General features: G+C 38.3%; 1 protein-coding gene across 2 annotated transcripts in view; it reads right to left on the minus strand.

The window, feature by feature from the left end:
- The window catches only part of SLC4A10 (solute carrier family 4 member 10), a 157,443-nt gene extending 130,156 nt beyond the window's left edge, over positions 1 to 27,287 (minus strand). Inside the window, exon 1 of one of the 2 annotated variants that reach the window (XM_040561252.1) lies at positions 27,165 to 27,287. In XM_040561252.1, the coding sequence (XP_040417186.1) occupies positions 27,165 to 27,212 (48 nt within the window). In that variant the 5' untranslated portion in view covers positions 27,213 to 27,287. The remainder of the gene's footprint in view (positions 1 to 27,164) is intronic. The other variant, XM_040561257.1, reaches the window with a different exon arrangement.
- Positions 27,288 to 27,951: the final 664 nt, after the last annotated feature.

The raw sequence follows: 27,951 nt of genomic DNA on the forward strand, positions 1-27,951 counted from the left end.
AAAACCTGATCACTGAGTTCTCAGACCAGCCTCCAGAACTAAATGAAGGCCTGTAGCAATACCAAATTTGTATTGATAGAAAGATGTGACAGCAATCCATCGGATAAATAATAATAAAAATAAATAAAAGTGGTAGGATTTCCACTTTTCCTTTCATTACCCAATTTTTCTTTTAATATGCACATCACTGAGGTATAAATGCTCTCATTATTGTAAAAAATATTTCAAATTTTCATGCAAAAAATGTTATGCTATTTCCTCTGTCTTTACTAAAACAAATATTGACATTTAATACTGTGAAATTCACAGAGTTAGATGATTAGAAGCTGACTTTGAACTGTATTCCCTGCAGAACGGTCTGGAACGAGAAGTGGTGATAGCTTTACTATCTGGGACATTCAAAACTCAGCTGAATAAAATGCTGTTATTCTCCTGCACAAAGCCATCTTTTGTTATCAATGCACTAAAAATTGTAGTCAACATCACACTTCATAACTTGTTCAGCCATATCATCCCTGAAATATCAGGTAATTAAAATACCTTACTCAAAGATGTAACTATATCACTATCACACCGTCAAACCAGATACGTCTCTAAATTATTCTGGTTCTTGGATAGGCTTAAGGAAAGAAGTGTCTAAATGCAGCTTAGCATAAAAAATCTTCTAGGAAACTTGCCTACTGTTTGCAATTTTGTACTTAATAAAATCTTGAAGAGACACTAGTGACAGAAGCATTGAACATTATAATTATCGAGCTTGTTTTTCCAAGCTTCCAAATTAAATTCCAACAGATGACCTCTACATTTTGACTAAGTTCTACTCTTATTACATAAAAAAAAGTAATGAAATGTTAATACATTCATTATTTGAAGAGTTTTCAGATAAATTGCTAAAAGTTAAGGTTTTCAGAAGTGAGGCAGAATATATGAAAAAAAAAGTTTTGAGTTAGCTTTAAATAAGTGGTACTCTAAATTCAGTAAGTACATGTAAGGAACAGTATTTTTCTTAATTCCTCCCAAATCTATTCTTCAAGAAGTTCTTGACTACTTTTCGAGACAATATATGACACAATGGATGCTATCCCAGATATAATCCAAGAACAGCTGCATAACTTCATCTGACTACCCGCAAATCCCTGTACAGTATGAGTACATAATGATTCTTTGAATCATCAGCCTAGTTTTTGTTTCTGAGGATAAGTTGTACATTTTAACATGCTCAGTGTTGTGTGCAAACTCATAGGGGAACAGTATGTAAAAGAATCATGAAAAGAATCATTCAAATATAGTACCTGACACATACTACTAGTAAAATTTTTGAACATTTCAACTATGGTACTTTCATATTCTCTGGCTGGCCAGGAAAAACATCAGTTTCAATTGCAGCCTCCTCCCTACCCTACAAAGAAAATAAACTTATATCGAAAACAAATATATGGCAGCCAGCACACACTTGGTAGCAAGGTGATAAGAGAACTCTTATCTATTATTTCATAAATTCTTCCTCATTATTACAGTTTTTACTCACGTAATTCATAAAAAAGCTAATTTATCATACAACATTTTAAATATCACAGCTATAGTATGAATCCCTATCAATAACTCATTCAAATAATTAGCAACAGTTCACTCAATGTTAGCAAGAAAAATAGAATAAATGCAATAGAAATAATTCATGCTAATGTAAAAGACAGTGCTTTACACTGAGCCAAAAGAAACTGTTCAGACTGTATCAGAAAAAGAAAAATCTCTTTTTTTTGTGTTTTTTTTTTTTAAATTACTTTCTTAACTTCACTTAGCCTCCAGCAGTCAACAGACCACAGATTTTATATATAGTCTGTTCTAACTCATCACAAGCCACTTGGCAAACAAGAAAGAAAGGTGGCTAGTGAAACAAAAATATGGCCTGAATTTAAGGCAGTATAAATCTGAGGCTTGTTGCCTCTTTCTCACCTTGAAAACAAAGTACATTTTTCACCATCAGGAGAAAAAGAGTTAGTCTGACCCAAAGAAGTGAGTTCTCTATTCAAACAAACACTCCATATACTTACCTGATTACCTCTCCCAAGGATACAGTGCCTAAAACTACACTGTAAGTAAAAATCTAAACCTCTCATTTCTAGCACCATCATAACCTATTTCAAGTAAAATGCTTTGCTCTTCCTTGCTCATGCTGCCATGCACTTCTACCAACTTGACATTCCTAAGTCTAAGCCTATTTTCCAGGTCATTGGTATGACTTTTTTGCAAAGCCTTACAGCCACTGGTCTTTATACCTAGATGGCACTGTGCCCACATGGAAACCTATCACTTTTGTTACTGATGAGGTAAATAAAGCCTTCTGATCTTCTAAAAAGAAGTTCTAGACAATTTGGAGCTTTTTAGAGACATGCTCATGTATGTTAACCATACAAAACATTTTTGAGCACCAAGCACACTACCCAGATGGAATACAAGACAATGTCAAAGGCTGACCACCAACCTCTCAGATGTTCAGCAAGCCAAAAATTCTTACACGCAATCAAGCATAATGGGCCATTCTGGTCACGCAAACCAGAAAATACACTGGCCGGACAAGAGAAGGGTCTATTTCTTCTCAGCAAAATCTTTTTTTTTTCCTTGTTTTGCCATTTGTCTTGTACATAATTTCACTTATAACACGATGCCTATAAAAGTCCAAGCAGCTATCAAAAGCCATATTAAAACAGCAGGTTCTTTTTAAAAATCATTTTTCAAGCAGCTTGAAAAAAACAGTATTCAGTAGTTATCTTTCTGATTTTAATAGCACAAGCGCAGGTTTTTGGTGCTTGGTTAAGAAATACATGTACTGCATTTTATATGAATTCTTATTAAGCAATTTTAGTTTGAATCAGTGCTACCACAGAAGCAATGAAGGCAGGCAAGGGGCACAAAAAGCAGAAGACAGAGCCTCAGGACTTCTCTTGCTCCTTCCCAGTGTGGAACCCTAGAGGGGCTCAGTGACGCCTGGCATCAGCAGGGTCCTGATTTCTGTTTGGTTCATCCCTTCTTTTGCCCCCATCCAAAGACTTCCCAGGGTAGCTCCTCCTGCTCCTTTACCAGAAGGTTTCTGCATTACCCCCCATATTGAGCACCACCTTTCTATGCAGTGTCAGCTATTCCATATACTAAATTAATAAATATAAACTGTACTAATTATTCATACAGTCCAGTCTGACACATTAGATTGAATGTCACGATTATCCTAAAGGTAGAAAGTGTTGAGTTTTACATAACATGTTCATTAAATGTAGTGAACTAATTAAAGTATGTTAATTAGGTAACAGACAAAAAGAACTTACTATTTGGTAGAGACTGGTCACTGCTAATACCTTGCATTGTGTTAATACCTTGGCCGTATTTTTATGCTTAATGAGCAAAAGGGAAAAGCTGATTATTCAGAAAGCAGAAAAAAATCACATGTGTTACGTGTTGGAAAAATTGCCTCAGGTGACAGAGGAAACACATACCAAAGGAACTGGCACTCTAACAAAGAAAGTACCATTTCAAAACCCATAAACACTGTGCTTCACTGAGAATTTTACATATTCAGATTCTAGAAAGCAATACTTTATTGTTAATGATGCCAATAAAGTTACAAAAAATATGATTTTACTTGCACAAGTTATCTGTTCTCCCTGTACTATGAAAATACTTTTTTCCTTTTTTTTTTTTTTAATTTACTTTATGAAAAATAAGATTAAGGCTTTCATATCATACACTCTGGTTAGCAAAACAATTGAGAAGCAAGAAATTATTTATTATACTGCTAAAGACATGGAGTAAACATTGATGGGAAATATACATACATATGTCTGGCACTGGGAATAACGCCCACAGAATGCTCTATATGCAATTAAAACTCACTGTGGGCTTACATTAAAGCAATGTTTTTTTCCTTCCATATTTTATCCCCCTGCTTTTCATATTATTTGAAAGGGCATGACCGAACTTAGAAAGCATTTTGATCTACTGTTATTACGAAAAAAAAATAAAAATCCTGTTAGTCCTCCCAATAACATTAAGGTCCGTACTGCATCAGGAGAAAACTGGAACAATTAGAGTAACAAAGAAGAGAGATGCTGGCTTTCATAAACTACTCAGGACAAAAGTAAATTACTTAATTTCTTTGTGAAGCTCAGCAACATACATTTCGGATCCAGACAAATCAACAGCCGCCTAGGCCTACAGGCCTTTTTTGTTTTATATTAAATTTCCATTTGTGGCTAAAATTCTGCTGCTACATATCTTGGATTCAACAGGACAAAGAAATTCAGTGTCTGACCAGATCCTAAACCTGGCCAAGGCTTGGGCTCAGGCGCTGCTCTTGCCTCCCAGCTGCCCACTCACCTTTCCGTAGTTCTCTGTAAAACAGTCTGCACATCCAGCACCACCTAAAATACAGAGAGGGCCACTGCTTCATTTTCTAGCAACACTGTTAACACCTTCCACCCTGTCTGGTACACTTCAATATAGGATCTGCTTCTCTCCCCGACCCCTTCCCCTCCCCCTTAGCCCACACAGCTGAAAACAGTGCAGTCACATCTGCAGATTTTGCTCTACCACCGCTTTCCACAAAATGGCGGCACCCTTCAGGGAGGGCCTGAAGAGAAACTACTGGAATGGACTCAACCTCACAACAGACCACAAGATTATTATCCCTAATGCTCACTGCTTAAGTGTAAGCTTATTAACACCAATTTCCGAGCACTCAGTTGCAAGGTCTTTCACCTCTCCCTAGTTATGACCTTTCTGAGAAAATTTAGTCTCAAGTAAACTTCCTTCAAGAACACAGCACACCACTGCCCAGGACTAACACCTAATTAGAGAGGACAGCACACCAAGTACAAAGGGCAGACCATATTAACATGAGTTACACACAAATTCACAACATTCACCACTGTTGTATAAAGTTCCTTATACTAAGAATTAACAGAGGTGTCTAAAGAAGCAGTTAATTTTGTTTACGGTTTGTCCTTCAGAAGAATTCGTGGATTTAGAACTGCAGAGTTTTTGCCAGGAGAACCTTGCAACATTTCCTATAACATGTTTCTGTAACATATAAACAGCATCAAATGCAATTAACTGCTCTGTCAAGAATTCATATATCTCTACTGGATGAGTATTTCCCTCAGTACATGAATCCTTTCTGATCCTTTCTCCATGCAGTTCAGTTTACTCCTGAATATAGTTACTTGCAAAGGATTTATTACAAATGAGTCTAATTATGCCTATAATTATTTTCAAAGAAGGATGCTGATCTAAATGAAACCCTGTGAGTACAAAAAAAGCAGAACTTGATCCAATTCTATGTGATGTATTTCCCTGCTGTATCTGCACTGAAATATGACTAAAATGCAATGGGTGACTGTTTTACAGGATTAAGGATATACAATTATTGATGAAGTTAGTGGAGGGAGAAACAGGGCAATGACAGTATGTGTATATTATTTAAACAAAATTTGAAATAACCACTTGGCAAAATATTAAAATACACAAACCCAAAAGGTTTCACCTGTTAATGATTACAAATTAATAATTACAAATACAAGGAAGTCCCTTTCTTTATAAATTATTGTTTCTTCCTGAAAACAGGAGGAAGCCTGCCAGTATGCAGGATACTTTAAAAAGTATTTTAGATTTGTAAACAAAGTTTACAAATGAAAACATTTGTATCAATTAGTTAACCATTTAACAAACAAAATATCATAGACGTCTGAAAACAAAAATTTCTTGAACCACAAGGAAGAGATGGGGGGCCTACTCAACTGTGCAAAATAACTGCAAGAGATTTTTTTTTTTTTAATGACTTTAGCAACAGAACCCAGGAGTTCCCAATAAGGAGTCTCTTGCCATCATTATAGCATAATTTCTGGAATAAGTCAAGTAGATGAATGAACAATGATGGCTCTGCTTTTGTGAGACAACAATGTAACCTCATCCTTGCAAGGACCTCAGGTACTACTAAGATGACAAGCATTACAATACTCTTTAAATTAAAAACATGGCAAATAATCTTTTGGCAAAAGGACAGATCATTCACAGTTAGATTTCTGATCATGTTTTACCAATGACTGTGTTTTGACAACTGCTTTTAAGTTTCCTAAAAGAATTTTATAGTTTTGTATAATTTAGCCTGTAGGCCAGAACTTAAATTTCTTTAAATTTACTTTTTGAATTTGGCTCAAAGAGCTTGAGCAGGTAAAGAAGGTGTGTTCAAATGCACTGCAACCATCTTAATTTCATGCAACTGTTAAGTGTTCAACAAATATGTTCACTTAAAAGAGGAAAAGATGGCAAACATAAAGCTTAAATGGTTTAAGGATAGATGATGATAAAGTACAGTTTGTTTGAGGGTTGAGAAGAATTATTTAGAGAATTATTTAGAATGATTTAAGCAAACATAATTCAAAACAACATCAATAATTTTCCACTGTAAAATAAAGATTAAACTTCAGCAAGAACTTTCAAACAATTAGATTATGTAAGACTGTGAAACTCAACATACTAAATGAAATTGAAAACCCAACTTTCCAGACACATAGAAGTGCTAGACAAAACACAAAGTAACAGCTGACTGTTTCCTCGTACAATTACTAGAAACAATAAAGAAATCATCTGCGTTGTCAGGAAATAAATATCCTCACTAATCTTACTCATTTGCCTGATAATGACTCGCAAATAAATTAGCTTTTAATTTAAAAGGATAAGAATATGTCTGACCTAAAGAAATCAGATAAAGAGACTCAATTAAATAATAATCAAGCATACATTTTCTGTTCATTCGTCAGCAGGATATAACCACATAAGGAGAGGAAAAAAAACTTCCTTGATGTGTGACATAGTTTTAAAAGTCAGTCTTGTTTTCTTATCAGCAAGGTTAGAAAATGGAAATCAAAAAAGGTACTGCAAGGATTTACATAAGGCACTAATAACTCATCAAGAAAATTAAACTGAGTAGTATTTTTGAATGGTCGTAAATAAATTGCAAAAATAAGGGGATAAAGTTAAATATACAGAACATTCTCAAATGACATTAAAAATTAATAAGCATGAAAATCACTTAAAAAAAAATCTCCATCTTCATAGTTCATCCTCTAAATTTTATAACGGAGTGCTGGGGAATATGCCAGAATATCTGCTACTAATATATCGGAACAATTACTGTTGTGATTCTTCCAACAAAAAATTACAACTGTGATATTTATAACACTGAGCCTAAATATAAGTAAGCCTCCAAGCAAAAATACATTATTCAGATGATGTCTTTCACTACATTTTTGTCATTTTGTTCTAATAACAGTTGCCCTATTTTTAGGAATTGTATATCGTTCAGCCTTAACAAGTCTTTTCCAGAGGGAGAAAGACTATTAAATTTATTTTCCAATCATAACTAGTTGGAGAAAATTCTGTCTCCTTAAATGAACATAATCCTTTGGCATGTAGAATCTTTTTTCTTTTAAAGCTTTGGTATTTATACTATGAAAATGACCATATTTTTCCCAATGCAAAGAATAACGAAGCCAATGTTTCATGCCTATTTTGAAACTCTAATCAATTAACTGGTGTTAAATTATGAACAGCAAAAAAATCACAATCACCTAAAAAAATCCAATTATGAGCAAGATAAGCATTTAAAAACTACATACTAATAAATTGGAAACACTTCCAATTCAAAATTTCTATTCCGTCATTCCATTTCAAAATTTGACTAAAGTCAACTTATTAAACCTAATACTAAGCCTACTTCTCCACCTACATAGGTTACAGTACATGCAACCAATGATGCAGGGGTGCTATCCTCCTTTTTTGCTATCTATCTCTTATAATCCTCATTTAGTCCATCCTGAACATCCCATGACCATGACCAATTTCTTCAACATATTTGCAATCAATGTCCAACTCTAACTGGAGACCCTGATCCTAAAGAAATAGAGCATATTTACATGAAATACTGAATGGCACTCTATGAACAGTGTAAAGGCTTCACCATGCTCTCCTAATGCAGGTCACTAAGTATTTGAGACAGGGGTGGAAAAACAATTTTTTCTGGAGAGAACCTGGTGTTAGGATGAACTTCCACAGTAAATCAGCTAAATCCTGATTTTTTAAGAAATTCTGCAGTGGGGTCTTGTTTAACTAAAGCCTTTTTTCTCTAAAAATGATGGTCATAACACTATACCTCCGTATGTAATAAAACCCTGCCAACAAGAAACATACTGCAAAATTAAATTAAGAAAAAAAAAACTTACAGGAAGATATGTACAGAAAGCACTCAAATATTATGCTGTAAAACTAAAATTTCAGTCAAGTGTCAATTACTGTAGTAACTGGATGAAGTTCCATGACAATTAATTAGACAAATTAACAACAACAAAAAAAAAACACATCCAACTCTCATGTAATCCATTATGCAACCTTTCCAATGCATTATATAACATCAAGAAACCTCGGCAATGCACCAGTAATTCCATCTTCTGCATGGTACCATACAGGTCCACCAGCAAGTCCAGCTGTGACTCACCGGGGTGAAATTATTCACCTTGGAAGTGGAAGACACCTGTTCAAGTGCTGTCACAGCTGTTGAAGAGAAACTGCCACTAGATCACTCATGCTTTAAAAGAGTACTCTAAGGTAAAAAACAGTCGTGCTACTTTTTTCTTGTTTAGATTAGAAGTCCCTAAAATTTTAGAAACATCAGAACAAATTGTAGCAGCAACTCTAAGATTATTCCAGCAGTATGAACTGAAATTTCCCTACTCCTCATAAAGAATAAGAACTATGAAATACAAATGCTAATTGACTAAAATTTTAAGTCTCTCAGATTGATCCATTCTGGATATAGTGAACCAGAAGACATTCTCACACGAGAAGTGGACACTCCAGAGTGCACTTGTATTTTAGTCTATGCCCATCTTTGCTACCTCCAACTTACACATCTTCATATACAAAGAAACAAATGAGAAAGCAGGTTTTTTTGTTTTTTTTTTTTTTTAAATGAAAACCAGTCAGCAGAAAGTATCCCATTAGAGTGATCACAAAGAAAATGCAGTTTGAGAACAGACTCATTATTGCTGAAGGGGACAAAAGCTAAAATGTACCTAGAGAAGCAAGCATCTTTAATCATTTGACTAACTAAACGCACTGCAGACTTTGCCACAGGCACCTTACCTCTGTAGCCCTCTCCAGGTTCTGCCCTTTTGTACTACATCCTAGGCAAAGCAGATCAAGTTAAGACAAAACAAATACAAACATTATTTAAATGAGCTTGTAGGAAATTCTAGTTTAGTAGTTTATTTTAATCTTGTTTTGCAGTTAAATTGTTAGGTATTTTCCTAAACAGAGATCTATTCTCATTGCTTAGTGTAACACTGGAAGCATACTGAGTTTAACAAGAGCAAATGCCAGATGCTGCACCTGGGACAGGACAACACCGGCTATACCTACAGACCAGGGGATGGAAGGCTGGAGAACAGCCCCACAGAAAGGGATCTGGGGGTTGTGGTCGACGGCAAGTTGAATGTGAGTCAACGGTGTGCCCTGGCAGCCAAAAGGGGGTCAGGCCCAGCACTGCTAGTGGCCAGGGGAAGGGACTGTCCCGCTCTGCTCTGGTGCGGCCTCACCTCCAGTACTGCATGCAGTTCTGGGCGCAAGAATATAGGAAGGACATAAAACTATTAGAGAGCATCCAAAGGAGGGAAACGATGGCAAAGGGTCTAGAGGGCAAGACATATGAGGAACAGCTGAGGTCCCTTGGTTTGTTCAGCCCAGAGCAGAGCAGGCTGAGGGGAGGCCTCATGGCGGCCTGCAGCTCCCTCACAAGGGGAGCGGAGGGGCAGGCGCTGAGCTCTGCTCTCTGGGGACAGCGACAGGACCTGAGGGAATGGCATGGAGCTGGGACAGGGGAGGGTCAGGCTGAGTATTAGGGAAAGGTTCTTCACCAAGAGGGTGGTCGGGTACTGGGACAGGCTCCCCAGGGCAGCGGTCACGGCACTGAGCCTGACAGAGTTCAAGAAGCATTTGGACAACGCTCTCAGACATAGGGTCTGAATTGTGGAGTGGTCCTGTGTGGGGCCAGGAGCTGGACTCCTTGTGGATCCCTTCCGACTTGGGATACTCTACGATTCTATGTAAACTACGATAAAATATATCTAGTCAGTTTTTAATAGCCATGAGGATTTAATGCTTGCTTATATAACTCCTTAGGCAACTGTATATTTATTAACATTTTTTCAGTATTAATTTTCCATTATTTTGTCAGAAAATTATTACATTTGTTAGATTTTTTAAATTCAGATAAAGTGCCTTGGAATTTAATTCAGTGAAGCTACTATGCTAAACCTAATCTCAGTAGGAACTTCCATGAATTTTTGACATCTAAATGTCTTTGAAAATGTGTACAAATCCTTTAAATTTCCAGACTTAGCAATTCTCATCTTCTCCAATATATTCCATGTATATATTTGGATGAAAGTTGCTTTTTCAACTCCCAGCTGGATTCTCAACTTTGAATGAATCCTGAATTGACCCATCAATCAGCTCTATCACACTTCTGCATCTGCAAGTAATACAGTCCTGGTTTAGCTGGCTGAAAGTACAGACAGCTGAAGCAGCACAAAACCCAGTGATTAGGATCCTGAGTTTGTAAGTTAATTTCAGACTGCTGCTGTTGTAGCTGTCAGCTGTCAGGGTTAGAAAGCCAATATTGTATAGGACCATATGCACAATCACACCAAGTGATAACCTACTCCTGATGGTGTATCATAACGGACAAAGAGAGAACCAAAGAAGAGGAAAACAAAAAACAAAATGGAAACAATGAAGATGTTAGCATATTAGAACAGGATGCTATTACACATTTGTGTAAGCTGTAAAATTATTATAGAAATACCTGTGCCAGGGGGGATATGATCCCATTTTCAGCTTTTAATAATAATCTTGGGCAACTCCACTGGTTTCAATCAAGTTACAATGCATGGTACCTTCCCAAGTAAAATTTGGACAAGGCTTACTATACAGATAAACAAAAACTCTGTATGAAACACTTCTACAGTCTGAACATTTCTTTATTCTAGATTAGATCCAAACCTAGAGACTGAGTTTGAAATATTCTTAAAGATTTCTGTGATATACTTAAGCCCAAATATCTAAACCTGAGCATTAACCTTTAAAATAGAACTCAGGCTTGGATTCTCAACATAACACAATCCAAAACTGAAAAACTAGTTCCTCAATCCTGATACAGAGAATACTTTCTTAGGTTTCTTTCTTACTGATGTTTCAGCGTAGGATTTAGTCTTACCTAGTCCTACAAGGAAGATGTTTCACAAGCATCTTTATTCTACAGGTATTTGCATTCAATTTTTTTATCATAGCACCTCTGCACACCATTATAGATGTTCCTTTTAAATATTTGCAGTGGTGTAAGTTGAAAACCTGTTTTCATGCCTCTCCTGATCCATCTAAAAGTGTATGTGAAACAACAACCATCAATTTTGCAGACAGTGGTACTCTCAAATAAATTGGGGAAAAAAATATATTGCTCATTTTCCAACATACTAAGTTTTCCTGCCTCTGACAAACACTTACTAGGAGTGTGCATACTGCATACCTACACTGCTTGATTCTAGAGACCTGGATTCTCTTATGTGAAATTGCAGAGTAAATGGAGACACACCAAAAAAAAAATAAAAATCATGATTTCGGTATCCAAAGACTGAAGCATCAAAACTTTCAAAACAATGAATTTTCTAACTCCCGGAAATGTTGCAACATTGTTTTCACATTACAACAGGCACATGTTGTCACCATCCAGGTAATGAGCTCTCTTTGCTTGCCAAAGCACGCAATAAAGATGCAAAGAGAGTGTGCAGTGAAGCAGCAAAGGGACAGACTAGATGCCATCTAGGGCCCATCAGTCGGATTACACATAGCTAGTAACCCAATGAATCAACAAAGCGTAACAGTCTATAATTAATACAATTAAAGTGAAAGCACTGGGCATCCATCATCAGCTCCTACACTGGCTCTCCCAGGCTCAGTGGCAGCCTTCTGCCCTCCTTAGAAGTTCATAACTGAATCTGTAAAAGAATACACAGCTACTTGCCCATTGTAAAAACCAAGTACTTTGCATGTCCTGCCAAGCTGCATCTTATAAATTGCTTGGCAACACACTTACAGTGATTGCTGAAACTATTTGAAAGCAATCTGGATTAAAAACTCAGATCTGTGATCACAGCCAGAACAATGACATTAACAAAACTCTAAAGATTCGGCAAAGAAAGGTGCTTTGGAAAGGAGGACAGCAGTTCACAAGCCTGTGAAGACGTTTGGATTTACAGAGCTCATTTGCTTACAAAGAAATGAGAACGTGTGGACAGAGCAGAAAGTTACCCTTCCTTTGCTACTGAATTCAACAGGAGCACACTCTGATAGACCTCCCCAGGTTGATGTTGCTCACTGCTAAAACAGCAAACATTTGACTAGTGCTACATTTTCTTATGTTTGGAATCCCTTAATCAGGAATATGTTTCTCCCGAAATATCCATTCCAACAACAACAACAACAAAAAGAACTGTAACTGACCAGAAAGAAAATGAACCCTTTGGCACAAGGAAGTAAAGACAGCACATGAGTAAATGACAGTACAATGATCCAACTCATTTTGGATCAGCTATTTTAAATGAGCTCACCTACAGATGACCAGGTGGACTGCCATTGGTAAGGGCAAACAATTAGTTCTCTTTCCACAAAATCATCAAAAACATTGAAGACATAACCCATCACTGCCAAGCTGACAGTGACAAAAGCTATTTTATGGACCCCAATAACAAAATCAAAAGCAGAACTGCAGAAATCTCTGAAATCACAATTGTTTTTTCAGGCTGCCCCACTACTTGGTTCCTACTAATACAAGTAAAAAAAAAAAAAAAAAAAAAGGAACTAGTAAATGGTCTTTCTTCTGGTGTTCAGTCCCACTTTCTGGTAATCAGCAGTTTAAAGTTTTCCTAAGCTGATGATTGCATCAGTTGAATTAGGATCATTGCGTTTAATTACCTAATTCCTTTTTAACCTATTTATACTTATGGCCACCATAATATCCTACATCACTCCAAGTTTTACACTGGAACTCTACGCATTGCGAGAAAGTGCTTCTCTCTCTTTTGTTTTTGTCTTACTGATTGATAATTTTAATTGAACATCCCTATTTCTGCTATAATGAAATAGGATTTTTTTGGTATTCACTTTTCTTTACTTTTCATATCCTGCCTCCTGAATGACCTCATTTCCAGAACAACTCCAAAGTTACAGAGCTTCAATTTGAACACAAACTGTGTCCCCACTAGCAAGAAACACTGAATGACACGACTTCAAAGTATGTTTCAGAACGTACACTCCTGAAATTGAAAGTTCAGGCCTCAGGTTGCCAGCACTCGGTGCTGTCATCAATGACATCATCTGAGACCACTCTCAGATGGTGACTGGCACTACCATAAGAAAGCTGTGGACTGGCTAGATAGCATTTAGTATTCCACTTTTTTCTTTTTTCAAGAAAAAATAAATACAGAGAAGGTGCTCTGGCAAGCCCTCTCATATCACGTCCACATCAGCAGCCACTAAACTCACCTCCTCTTTGAACGTAGGCATACAGTGTGTGAAGAACAGGCAACAGAACGGCAGGAAGAAATGCCTGAGTAGGGCATCAAAAAGTGGCACAATCTGGACAATGAACATCATGGACAGCAGAGAGAAAAACATCCCAGGGAGAGATTAAATTTGTTACAGAAAAGGTTACTAAGAGACAGCAGTAGCACCTAAAAATCAGGACTTCGGCTCAAGAGACGAGACTAAAAGAAGCACACATAGGATGATTTGGGATTGTCACGCCTGATATTTTCATGTTTTACATCTTTGCCATAAGAGATGAAATCTTGCCTATTTTATTTTTACCTTCTAAATAAAAATCTAGAAATCTGTTTTCTTGGTGTTGAAACTACAAGATTGCAAGATTATGACAGGAGCAGAAATTAGCAATAATGACCCGATACTGAATTTTCTTCTTTTTCTTTTCTCCATTTCTTGCTCTTTACATTATTCTCAACATGCATGTTTTGGATTTCTCATGTTCATAATCCATCTGTAACCTTAGCACTTCCAAATGATAAAAATTTCTCTAACACTTGTATTCCTATCCCTTCCAATCACGATATCTAAAATGAAACACTTAAAAATTGAGACTTTGAGAAGGAATTCTGCTAGTGACTCTGGATCAACTCATTTTCCCACTCCTAATAAGTAAAAGATTTATTTATTTTTTTTTAATTCTACAAACATTTTTAAAGGCACTTGGGGAAGCTGCTTTAAAGCTTAGAGTACTGCAATAAATCTCAGTGTAATTTTGCATGCCTTGAAGAAGTTTGGTCATTAGAAAATGCCGAGTACCTGCTATCTCAACGCAAAGCCTGGTTTTAGATAATTCAAATGTAGTATTACCAGTACTAAAGCACCAGACATTTAAGGGAAAAAAAAAGCCAGACACTAACACTTAATTGTAATGCTGACATAAAAACACACATATGAAATCAATTTTGTTGCAGACAACTGAACTCAAAATAGAAGGAACTTCTTACACATAGGCCTAAAATATTTTTAACATCTATCTCCTATCAATTTTGTCACCAAAATTATGGAGCATTAATAAGGAAACCAAAAGAAAACTTATAGTCTTGGACACTGCAAACAGTTGATTGAATATTTGCCACCACACAGATATTTTCAAATAGATTTCCACTGGAATGAAATAGATTTTCACGGTTTTATATATATGAACACAAAACCACACCATTTCTTAACATACAAAAGCCTGTTGGAAAAATGGAAAGTGGGAAAAATACTAAATGGTAGCAGGAACATAATCAGTTACATTGTGGATAAAATAAAATCAGAATCCCGAAATCACTCAAAATAATTATAAATCAATACTATTTTCTACATAAAATGTATCCAGCAGAAATAAACCCACTCTTTTAATAATAAAATCATTTAGTAAAACCTATAACTGTAAAGCATTATCAATGCTGCATTACAGTTTGCAGACTATTTATCGATTCTTTTCTTTTTGTTCAAGATGATCTTGCCAGATTTATTTTAATGACATTCTTACTTTTCAATGAATATTCATGATGGAAGTACTATATAAACAGTTATTTCTGCAATCATCATGAAATGAAAAATTTGAGACTCAATGATTAAGTTTAGCAGATAACAGGATAACAGTATCTGGATTACAGTATTTAAACTAGATTAATCATAATCCTCTAGAATTTTTTAATTTCATAACCATAAAACAGCACTTCCTCTAATCCATAAAATTTTCTATTTGTTCTATCAAGAAAATTAAAAACGTTACTAGTCTAAAAGACCAAATTTAGAAATAAAAGCACAAGCTAAAAGGTATTTTTTAATTCTCTCCATTCACAATTCAGAATTATTATTTTGTACTCTTGCAGCTAGCGTTTTATATGATGACAGTCATAATGGTTATGCTGCAATAGCTCACTAAGTTCTGGGAGCAATCAGGAGAATAACAATCTAGAGAAAAGAAGTATATTTTATTATTTTTGTATTGCCTGAAACCCATTTGCAGTCAAGCCAATAAGGAAGTTTACTATTAATATTTGTAGTGTCATAGCGCCTGAAGCAGCCAGTCACGGACCAGGACCCCTTCATGACAGACCCTGAATCCACAAAACAAAAACATGATTGTCATTCCAAAAGGTTCACACAAGTTTTTGCCTAAACAAATAAACAAAAAAATCATTTATTTACAGCATCTTACCCACACTGTAATAAACTACTATGTTTGCTCTTGAGTGATCACAAGCACGGAGCAGATTTTATCAAGGCTAAACCCACCTTGTATTTATGTCAGAGCATGCAACTAAGGAACTAGAAGAGAAGGCTCTGATGCTACCTACCTTGCAGTGATTTTTTTTTTTTCTGTAGAGCCATCGTTTGTATGCAAGACAAGGGAGAACAGATAGACACAAACATGAAATAACGAAAAGCTTCTGGTCAGTGCCACGGGTATCAATCTCAACAGCCTAAAAGTCATCAGGAACTGGTTTTACAGAAATTATCTTTTTCTAATATTGTCATCAACGCACTACTCAGCATTTTTATGTGACACCTTCCTCTAAATACCAGACCACTTCTGGAGCAGTAATTCCTAGACTTTAAGATCAAAAAAATGGTTTCAGCACAAGACTGCTTTCCCACCAGACTTTCTCAGATCCTCCACCGATGCATCATAAAAAACCTATATTCGAATTAACCAAGACACAGAATGGGCACAAACATACACAAGACTTAATTGTACATGCCTGCGTGACTGACATAAGAATAAACAAAAGTCAAACAAAAAAACACTTATTGTAGATTTAGATGATATTTAAATATCATCCATCTTACCCATTTCAGTAAAAAAACTTATACCAGACACCTTCACTTTTATATTTCCGTATTTTTAAAAAAGATCTTTGAAGAAGCATCCACCTGTACTATCCGGCTTGTTTTTTCACAGACATACATATACTAACAACTTTCATATTTATGGATAAATCTGGAGGAAAAGAAAGGGGCTGGGTTGCTTTGGATTTGTTTTTTTGTTGGTTTTTTTATTTATTTATTTTTCAGCTGAAATGTATTGGGGATTGTGAGCTACAATTCTGTTACCACGCACATCTCAAGTAAACCATGGGATTTTGACTAGGTATAGAGACCAGTTTCACCAACCATGCTATGTACTCCAATCTGTGCACTTGTGGAAGATGTCTGAGCTTTAGGTTGTCTATCCTGCATTTCTCCCAATAGTAGCAACCAAGCATATGTTTAGTTATTCTTTTTTTTTGGTAGGTTGGTTGGGATTTTTTTCAAGTTAGGAAAGGGTAGCCTGGGAAACTGCTGCCTCTTCCCTTAAGTACTCTGTAACCATTTGATTTTTCACTAAAACATTTTTTCCATCCCTTGCAGCTTACTTCTCTACAGACTCCATTCCACCTTGCTCGTGTCCCTCCAAGTTAGTGACATATACTGCTCCAATTAGTAAGAAAAACAACTTTACTGATAATGCACAATATGGTTTGCTAGATTTGTACCAACTGCAGCATATAACGTGTGAAGAATGCAAAGTGCAAGCCACAAAACCTTCAGAGCCTGCATCAATCAGAGCCTCGCAGCACAAGCATCAAGAAAGTTTTGTAAATACCTTCCTCTTCTGAAAGAGAAGCATCTTAAACAGAATAAAGAACCTTTGAGAACAAGCTGCTAAGCTATCCTCTCTACTTCCTAACATTTCCAGTTTAAGGACAATTGCAAGTCCTGCCTTGTTCTCATCTCACAACGCTTCTTTACTCATCTTCTCAGCATTTCCTCTGGTGTCATAAGCTTTTAAGGTAACTAAAAGTCCACACACAAAAAAAAAAAAAAGAAAAAAGGCTTTCACTACAAAGTCTATCAGTCCAGACAGGATGCGCACCCATAGATTTAATTTTTATGCTTACTGTTTTTTTCTTCAAAAGTTTCTTTTCTTCTATAAAAGTTACATTAGAATTCCTTAACCTTTTCTTCCAATACCACTTCTGAGCAAAGTCCTGTGCATTACATGGGTTTTCAGTGTGGGGAAAACCTCCACAGTAGGGTTTTTCCTGAAGCCATTCCCCTACAAGATGGGGACTGTAGCAGGTCATTGCAAAAACATGAGGTAAGTTTGATTTTAATGGAGAAAGCAAGCTGAATGGTTACAGGAAAAAAAAAAAAATCCTTTTTATGAAACGTAAGCATGAAGACTGCTGCACTACTTATTATTTCTGAAAACGTTAACTTATTCTGGATTCATCCAGATGCTTCTCTCAAAAAAGATAGGGAATTCACTTACTGTTAGAATTTGCACATGAAGAGATTCTCAGACAAGTATGATACGTTGCTTTGAGTGCTTTTACAGCTCATTGCCACATTTAATTTCAAAAGCTATTATAATGTTGCAATAAAAACAAGTGGACATAGTTATGTATTTCACTGTAACACAATCATTAAGAGGAGAAACAGACCGATGTGGAAGCTTTCTAAAAGGTAATTTTATACTCAGTGAAGTCTTACGTTCGAGTATTTTAATCATCTTTTCTAATAAAGGGAAATGATGCCAGTAACTGAAGGAGATGGGTAATATGAGTTACAATCTAGAGTTATGAACTTTTCTACACAGAAGTGGAGTGAATTCTGAAAAAGTCTCAGAACACAGCACAGCTGCAGAGACAACATAAACATCTGTATTGATGATGATACCTTTGGAGCTTATACATTGTAGTATGTCAGAGATTTTTGCAGGGGGAGGAACAACACTTTCTTATTCTATAAATTCATTTTAAAATATCTATCATATAATATCCCTTCAGTCAGCACAATAATGCACTGTTCTAGGACATTCTTGTTTTATTTTGGTACTTCCCTAAATAGGTCACAAAAAATGATTAAAAGAAATTCTTAAAGCATGCTAATTTTTCCTGAAAAGGGATATAGGTTAACTACATTATCGTGAAACAAAAGGGAGGAGAAGTACACTCTCCCACAGGCAATTTGAGATTATCATTTTTGGTAGTCTTCATACTACAGAGCAGACCAGGAGAATGTATCCTCCTCCATATGAATTTTCAGTTGATAAACTTACAGTCTTTGCAGTTTTCCAATAATACGCATGAGATGCTGCAGTGCAATCTCACAAAAAGATGTTCTGCATTCCCCACAGATGATACCAAACTTCCTCACCTTGAACTTGGGCAGAATTGGTGAAAATTTTTTCGTTAATATGGGCAACAGTGATTCAACCATTTTCCACATGTTATTCAGCAATTCTTGGAGCAGCATATCTGTAAGGTCAACCTTGAACCTCAGAGTAAAGAACAAATCTCCAGAGCAACTGAGTGGCTGATCTTGCCACTCAAATTCTCATCTTATTGTTACCATCACTTAATTGCAGATCAAACGAAAAATAACAACCTCCTATGTTTAGCAGAGCATATAATTTCTGGAGTTGGCTGAAAGCTCAAGGTTAACTTCTGTTTTACAGCTGTTGTAATAGGCTTTGACATAAGCAGATGAATTAATTCAACAAGAATGAGAATGATGTCTTCAACTCTACCAAATTCAGCCTTGAAAAAAAAAAATCGTATCTCTATAGTCGCAGTTAGACTTTACTGATTGTCGCATGGGAATTTTGGCAATTTCCTCAAGCTGGTTTTAGATGTCATTATACTGCTTGATTCCAAATAGAAAGCTTTCATACTTTTCTGTGTTTCCAGTATACATTTAAAAAAAAAAAAAAAAAAATCAAACTCTTAACTAGTGAGGAAACACACAAATTTTTCTTCAGTTGAATTTTAATAATACTATTGACAGGGTTCTGTTTGGCTCCTGGAAAATTGTCAAAGGTATAGACAGACACTGAAAACAAAATCCTCCTTCTGGAAAAAAAACACTCCAGGACAAACTTACTCTTATAGATGGAATTTTTGGTCTGATCAGAGTTACGAGAGACAGTAGGGTCTCACCCTGGAATTTATTTATTTTTTTCCTCCCCTGCTTGGTTTTACAACGAAAATGCAGCTTTACAGAATGAAACAGTTCCACCTTAGCATTCAGAAGCCTGATGTTTCAGTCCACTAAAAAAATACAAACTTGACAATTTTACTGAATCTTGTAAACACTGAGCACACCAATATAATGCAGTCCTTTTTTTCTCAATTTGTATTCTATAATCATAAATCTAATTATTCAAATTTATCAGTAGCTTTTTCATGAACCTGAAAATTAAAATGTTTGAGGAGAACAATCTTGCATTATTTTTATTCCGCTGTGGATTCTATTCTTTGATTCTATGAAGAAAAAAATACAACCACCACAAATTAGTAACAATAAAAAAATAGAAAGCAGTTAGGGTCTGATACACAATCTCACTGATTGTACCTTTATTTCTCATCCATGCTTACAACACTATTAAACATTCGTAACACCACAAAATTGCAACAGAGCTCTCAGTGTTTCACTGGGAGAGATTAGACATGAAATCTCATTCTTGGTGATAGATACTGTATTTCTAAAATAAAACTCTCAAACACTTTCATCTGTTGAAAAGGAAGTTTACATGTACATATGATCTTCCTCTCTGGAATTGACATGGCATTTACTATTGAATTTAATTACACAGTTTGCCAGACTAATTATAGTTTAAATATCTATTTTCCATTTGACAGAATCTAATAGCAGGGTTTCTTTTTTTTTTTTTCTTTCTTTTTTCCATATTTACATAGTTTCAGTGACTAAGAATGCCTCTAGAGAAAATCTAGCACAACTGCTAGAGACTGTTATCTGGAACAACTCAGAACAGTGGCTTCAGATCACTTCTTAACTTACATTTTGCCTCCTTTTAGTGCCAGTTTCCCAGAAAAGGTATAAAATGAACCTAACCTCTCAAAAAAAAAAAATGTGTAGCATTTTTGAGCATGACAGCTACAAATTGATTGCTCCCAGTGAAACAAGTCCTGGAACTTCTTGTAGCTCCACCAATGTGGACAGACTTCTAGGCTCTTTAAAAAGTCAACAGGACTGCATAAAGGCTTAAAAATCTGTGTTTAGGATTGTAATTTTGCAAAAAGAAATCCACAAATAATGTACAATTTTGTATTTCTGTATGGTTTAAAAACATGCTTGGTTTTAAAGCCTGCTTTTGATCACAAAATTTGTTGACTGTTAGGTACCCATCTTTTTAATATGCTCTTTGAATGTGCTTATAATGAATGTAATTGAAGACACAGATGGACTTAGCATATCTGAAGGTATGAACATTTATAACCTAGATAAACTGCTCCTATTTCCTCTGTTTGCAATATAATATATAATCCATCTAAGAAATAGTATTTCCAAAAAGACAAGAGGGAGCCGTTGTCACAGAATGATAGGATTGGAAGAGATCTCATGAAGCCTTCCTGTCCATCACCCAGCCCTAAGCAGGGATAACCGTGCATGCTTCTTTCCTGACAGGTATTTGTCTAACTTGTTGTTACAGCTGAGTAACAGAGACTCAACACATATATTAGGAAATTTGTTCCACCATTTCATTATCCTTAAGCACAGGACAGTTCTTCTTAACATCCTTTCAATATTTTCCCATAACTGACTTCTTCTTAGAAAGAAACTGTTCTTTTTTGCAGCATCTGCAGCCTTTTATGCACTAAAATTTTGTCTGCCTTTCCATCTTCTGGCTAGGGAGTCCCAGTTCATTCAAATCTTATTTCATATTTTTTAGTCTCACGATGCTTTTTACTGTTCTTCAACTGCCATTCTTTTCTGGAAGCACTACACGTAACACTGTAGTAATCAGTTAAGACCTTACAAGTGCCAAATATTATCTCACGTATCTGGAGACTCCATTTCTCCCTAAATATGTTAATGATGACTTTATTTGCAGCAAGTTCTTGCTCTGTTTGATTAAAATTGAGAACTTGCAAATCCTGACATATCTTTCGCATCTCATCTGAATTCTAAAATCTATTTGTAATTAACCTCTCAACGCCTCATAAATAATTACTTATACAAAGTGAAAAGGCTCCAGTGGGTGGCCAGAGAAATTAGCAAAGATAAGGAAGAATCAGGATTCGTGATCCAGTTTTGTCCCAGCTATACAAAGACGTGAACTGGCTTTCCACCTGTTCCTCCATTTCCTTCCCTGTGCCATAACCAAATCAATCTCATGCAACTTAATCAGTTCCCTCTTTCTTTCCATTCCTCACTTCTCCAAGTTTGCACAAATCTCTCCATGCTCCTTTTTATTCTCATCTCACCCTCCTTACTTTAGGCATTGGAATAGGCTGCCCAGGGAAGTGGTTGAGTCACCATCCCTGAAGGTCTTTAAGAGACGTTTAGATGTTGAACTTAGTGATATGGTTTAGTGGAGGACTTGTTAGTGTTAGGTCAGAGGTTGGACTCTGTGATCTTGGAGGTCTCTTCCAACCTAGGTGATTCTGTGATTCTGTGACTTGTTTGCATCTTTTGTAGTAACTGCATCTATTCTCTTTTACCTCAACTATCCTAACGGACAACTTTGTAGAAGCAGGATGGATTTCAATCATCTTTAAATATCTAATGCTTATTTTTTGTTTCATGAGAATACCTTTTAAGCTTCCCTAAAAATTGCGTTGAACACATTCAGTTGTTGGCTAAGTTGGACAACGTACAAATGCCATTACTATCACAAAGACAGCCACAATTACATGATTCTTCAAAAGTTTTGGGGTTGTTTGTTTTAAATACAGACCTGAAGACATCTGTTACAGTATATTACTGAAATGAAAGGAACATGTTATGCCTTTGGCTTTCTGTTCTCTTATCACATACATAAATAGTTGTTCAAGACAATTTACAACAGATTAAACTTTTCTTCACCTGCTTAAAACCCTCTCATCCCCTGAGGTTGTAAACATTACTTGTTTAAGAAGCATTAAAAGATGTTGATGGAAGTATTTTGTTTTAAAATTGATTCTGTATTTCTTCCAAAGAAAAAAGTAGAAAGGGAAGATGCAATTATTAGCAGAGGAAATGGAAACACATACTCAACAAGTAGAAATTGTGCCAACAACTCAAACCAAGCAGAAATGCATTAAAGCAGAATGATTTCCACATAGTATTAATAGTTTTTCTTGGTTTTGCACAAATATATATCAGGCTGCCAATTATTCTTAAACAGTAATACCACAGCACACCATGTGATTCAGAGAAATCTTTTTTAATCATGACACTTGCAAATAAAGGTTTTTCTGTGGTTGTTTTTGTTTGTTAGGAAACAAAAAAAAAAAAGCCTCTGATTGTTACTTCCTTTCTTTCTCACATTTTCTGGGAAAAAAAAAAAAAAAAGATTTATTTTCTCTTTTCACTCAGAACTTGGAATCAGGCAGTAAGAGATAAAATACCCAAAGCAGCAACTTAATTCTAAATTTATACTTATAGTTAGATTTTGGGGTTTTATTTTCAATGGTGCTATTATCTCAGTACTCTTGTCTTGAAAATGTAACACTGCCTCTGTAATTTTCCAAAGGAACCGCAACATTCAATAAAAATACCTTAACTGTTGCTATAATGCTAAATTTTGGGGAAGCGAACTGGGAATTGGTACTGTTAAACAAACTGTTGGGTCAGGCTCTGCCATCCGCTCTCTTAATGAGCAATACATTTCATCTGCAAGTCTCACTGGAGGTCCCACTCAGCATTAACAAAAGCAAAAGAATTTGGCCTGTTACTGTCTGTAGCTTCCCACACTCACCTGCTGCATTAAAAATAGCTACTCCCCAAGATCTCGCTATACCATTCTCCCACATACACAGGCCAACTAGCGATAGCTGTGTGCCATTTGCAGCAGTGACTGGAGTACTGGGTATAAACAGCATCTACCTACTATAAGCATAGTACACAAACATGTATTATGTGTATCTGTGGACATATATCAGCAATGTTATGCATTAAGGTCTTATACCTACTAAAAAAAAGTCCTTGAAAAGACTGAGTGAGGAAGGAGAGTACATGAACTTGGAATTGAAGAGTCAGTTTGGTTTTACTGTTACCACTGTCTTCAGACAACACAGGAAAGCAACTTGTTACGCATAAACATAATCAACAAAAGTCTCCACACCACATCTATGCATGCTTATGTATGTGAGAAGCATCAGACCCCTGTCAGATGACAACCCCATTTTGAAAGCCAGTGTTGATTTGCATAACAAGTGAGTTCTGGAACCAGAAAAAGTAAACACTCTAAAAACAGCTTTTGATACAAATACACTGTCTTAAGTGACAATTTGCAAGTCAGTTTACATGTATTGAAGTATATATAAATACAGACAACAGTATCTGCAGCTCTGATAAGAAATCCATAAATGATCCTCATAGAGACCTGCAGGTTGTTTCTCCCATTCTGTAAACAAATGATGACTCCATGGCAATCTTTCAATTACTCACAACTATTTTAAAGCATTCTGAATAAAAATACACTTGATGGCTGATAAATATAACATTAGATGATGATATAGAAAGCACAGGAGTCTGCATTTTGTAACCATATTAGTATACATATTGAGCGATGGAAGCAAGACAAAACTCGTGTTTTCAAGAATTTTGAATAAACTGTCCCCACGTGGAAAAAATATATTTTTAATTTAGTTCTACAATATTGCACTTATAGACTATTCACAATAGATTTCTAATAATTTTCACACAAATTTGCCCACATTGTGTAGGAAGAAAAAAAAAAAACAGAAGCAGATGCCTAATTTCTAACAAAGGTGCTACAGCTGTGTAAGAACTGTTTCCAAAAGGAATCTATAAAAATAGGCTAAAAGTGTGCAGATGAAAACCTACTTTCACTTAACTCCTCAAAACCACAGGTAACAATGTGTTATATCACTTTATAAAGTGCTGAGGGTTGGGTTTTTAATTAAAAGCTTGTATAATAAATCAGTAACAACATATGACTAATACTACAACATAAAGATTCCACTTTGTGCACACTGTGGGATTTTGATGAGAAACGACATTGATATTTCGCAATCTCTGAGCACCATTAGAAGATAAAATTAATCAAAGACTACATTTGCTATCTTTTACTATGAATAGCAATCATAATGTATCGTGTTACAGTTTCACAAAAAAAAAAGAAGAAAAAAGAAGAAAAAAAAAAGAAACAATTACTTCTGTTCCACATACCAAAACCACTACACTAAGCCCTTGAAGGAAAGAAGTTCTTTCAGCCAGGAGCCTTTTTCTTCATAACCAGTGTCCATCAACCTCAGACGTAGCTTGGAAACAGAACTGTACCTGTTTTGCAGCTTGCGTGCCTGTTTCCACTTATTTCCTGTCAAGATGAGGATTGATCCCTAAAACAGAAGCACTCTAAAGGTACTGCTGTCTCACGGTATTACCTTCCAGGATAAAAGTGCTGAAGTTAGTACCGATCCCTATTCCCTAAACTCTGCCCTGATGCCAGGTACAAGACTCCCACCATGCAAAAGCCACTTCTGCCATACCATATGCAGGGCTCTAGACATCAGCCAGACTGAGGCTGCCAAAGCACATTTAGACACTTTACTGCTTGATGCACAGTGAAAATGCCAGCAGGACAGAGGGATCTCCAAGACTGCAGGAGCTGTGACTTTACCATCATTGCTGTGGCACGAAAGCAAGGTTGCCTCGCTGAGACCCTCTTGGAAACATAAAGAGCAAGAGAGAGGACTGAGGACAAGTACCATAATAAATATTATGTATAGTACAGAAGACTCCCTTCCCCACTTGAAGCTTACACAACAGCTGCTGAACTAGTGAGATGCAGTAAATGGGAGGTGGGATCCAAGCCCCAGACATGACAAGCAGTAGGCACTGCTGGAGACCTGCAGCTCTGCAGGCAGGTGCTGATCAGAGGAGGGCTCTGCCATTCCAGACTGCAGAAGGAAAAGGGGATAATCCTTTCCTTAGCAGCACACAAGAAATACTGCCTTCTGTGATCCTCCCAACAACTGCAGCCACCTTTCTCTCTATGCATAGCCCTAGAAGAACAAACTTAAAGCCAGGTGGAATAAGGTAACCGTGTATACTGCCCTTCTCAAAAGCAAACTCCTCCAACTCCCCGAGCAGCCGCTGTCACACAAGCGGAGGCGATGCACATTCACGAAGTGAGACCGAGCAGCACGTAGGCTAGCAGGGTACGAGCAAGAGCCAGTCTGCTACCGACTGCGGACTATCGAGCTGGGCTGAAAAACAGAGGACTTCCACAGAATCAGTGATCATGAACATCATAGATGGAAACTGGATTGACAGTGAATTGTCTCTCAACGGCAAGGAACTGGGCAACTGGTCTGTCAGTCAAAAAGACAAGACCTTTTCCTACTCCTGCGTCATAAGCTGCAGGAGCGGCAAGTAACAGGAATTAGGACTCCTAAAAGGTATCCAGAAAGCAACATGAAAAGCTGCTCCCCTGCCACAAGGAAAAAGGAGATGCCAGGGATAACCTCACACTGTGTAGCAACCTGCCACCTGACTGCAAAATGGACCACGTCAACAGATGATGGGAACAGACCCCACAAAAAACAGGCTTGCCATGAGTGTCTCTCATCAGCCTACGGCAGCTGAGACTTGGCTCCTTCAAGCTTTGTCAACGCTGTGCAGCTTGTCGTGCTAACACAGAACCGTTTTGAGAGCCAGAGAATCCTCCGCAGACCTATGCGGTGCGTTCCTGTGGATGTGTGCGCGCAGACAGACTCTTGTGTATGCACATGAGAGACTTCTCCCTGCCCCAGACAGTCTGATCTCCAGCGCCAGACAGGATCCTCCATTCACAAACAGCATCTCGATATGAGAGCAATATTGACACCCACATGTACATCTTGCATGCATCTGCAAACCCTGCGTTTGCGGGAAGGCAGGCAGGAAAAAAGGATCCCCACTGACTTAACAGCGTGAAAAGTACCCCACCAACTGATCCCCTCCATACTCGCTGGGGAAACGCTGTGCTCTGAGCCAAGGGTGCACCGCGCACCCCCAGCCACGAACCCCGCAGCCCCTCGCCTGAGCGCCACAAACTGCGACACCGCGGCGCGGAGAGACCAGGGCTCCGGAGGGAGACAGACCCTGACGTGCAAGCGCCAGACCTCAGCAGATTCCTCTGCTATCTGCGAGCCAGGCAGGGCCGGGGAGCCGCCGAGCCAGCCCCAGCCCGGCGCGGGGTCCCCGCAGCGGGGTCCCCAAGCGCAGCGCACAGGTGCTCGCTCCCCAGCGCTGCCCCGCAGCCGCCGGGGGAGGCAGAGGGGAGCCTGCGAAAGGCGATGCGGGAGGCAGGGGGATGCGGAGCGAGGGGTGCCGCCGGCAAGGGGATGCCCGAGGCGGGGGATGCCTCAGAAAGGGGCCCCGGAGGGCTGGGACGGACACCGCCGCATCGCTCGGCGGCGGAGCGAGCCAACCCGTCCCCCCGCACCGACAAACCCGCTGCGACCCGCACGAAGGCGGCCCCCCGCACCCCGCAAATCCCCCCCGCGGGGGCGGCCGCGGGGCCGTACCGTGGGCAGCAGCGGCTCCATCTGCGCCCCTTGGTCCTGGGTCTCCATGCGGCGGCGGGGCCGCGGCGGCGGCTGCGCCCTCCCCGGGCTGCGCGGGGCTGCGCGGCTCAGGTGGCGCGGAGGCAGGAAGCGGCGGTCACATGGCTCCGCGCCCCGCCGCGGGGGGAGGCAGGGCCCGGATCCACCTGCGGGATGCGGCCGGGGCCAGCCGCCGCCCCCCGGCCGCCGTGGAGGCAGGGGGAGCCCGGCAGAGGCGGCGGGAGGGGGCCTCCGCGCGGCTCCGTGCTTCCGGAGGGTTTTGAGGGGGTCCCCGGGGAAGGGGGGGCCGGACCCCCGAGCGGCACTGCTGCCCGCGCCCAGCCGGTGCCTGAGGCGACAGGGGAGCTGTGAGTAGCAGCGCTCGGCCTCCCGGCTCTGAGCCTTCAGGCAGGGAGCACCTTCCCCCAGGGCTTTGTCCCGTCCTCCCCTACAACGGCCCCTCTCCTTTTACTTGAAAGTTATTAAAATATACCCATTTGCCATGTCTTTCCGGATGCAGTTAATTTAATAGCAGGCTTACCCCTTCCTTCACCCAATTCTATCACTGCTAGACATGGAGTTTCCCCTAATGCACCTGCCTCTGCCTCTTAGTGGCTACATGCAGCCACACCAAAATCCCAACGAGCTCCACAAATAGCTTCTCAAAGCCTACGTCTGGCTGCCCACATAGGGCAAATGAGCCCCCACGACACTCGTGTTACAGACACAGGCACAGTACTGCCTGCCAACACATTTGAGATGGAAATTC

Source organism: Cygnus olor, chromosome 6 (assembly GCF_009769625.2).
Source record: "Cygnus olor isolate bCygOlo1 chromosome 6, bCygOlo1.pri.v2, whole genome shotgun sequence".
NCBI lineage: Eukaryota > Metazoa > Chordata > Aves > Anseriformes > Anatidae > Cygnus > Cygnus olor.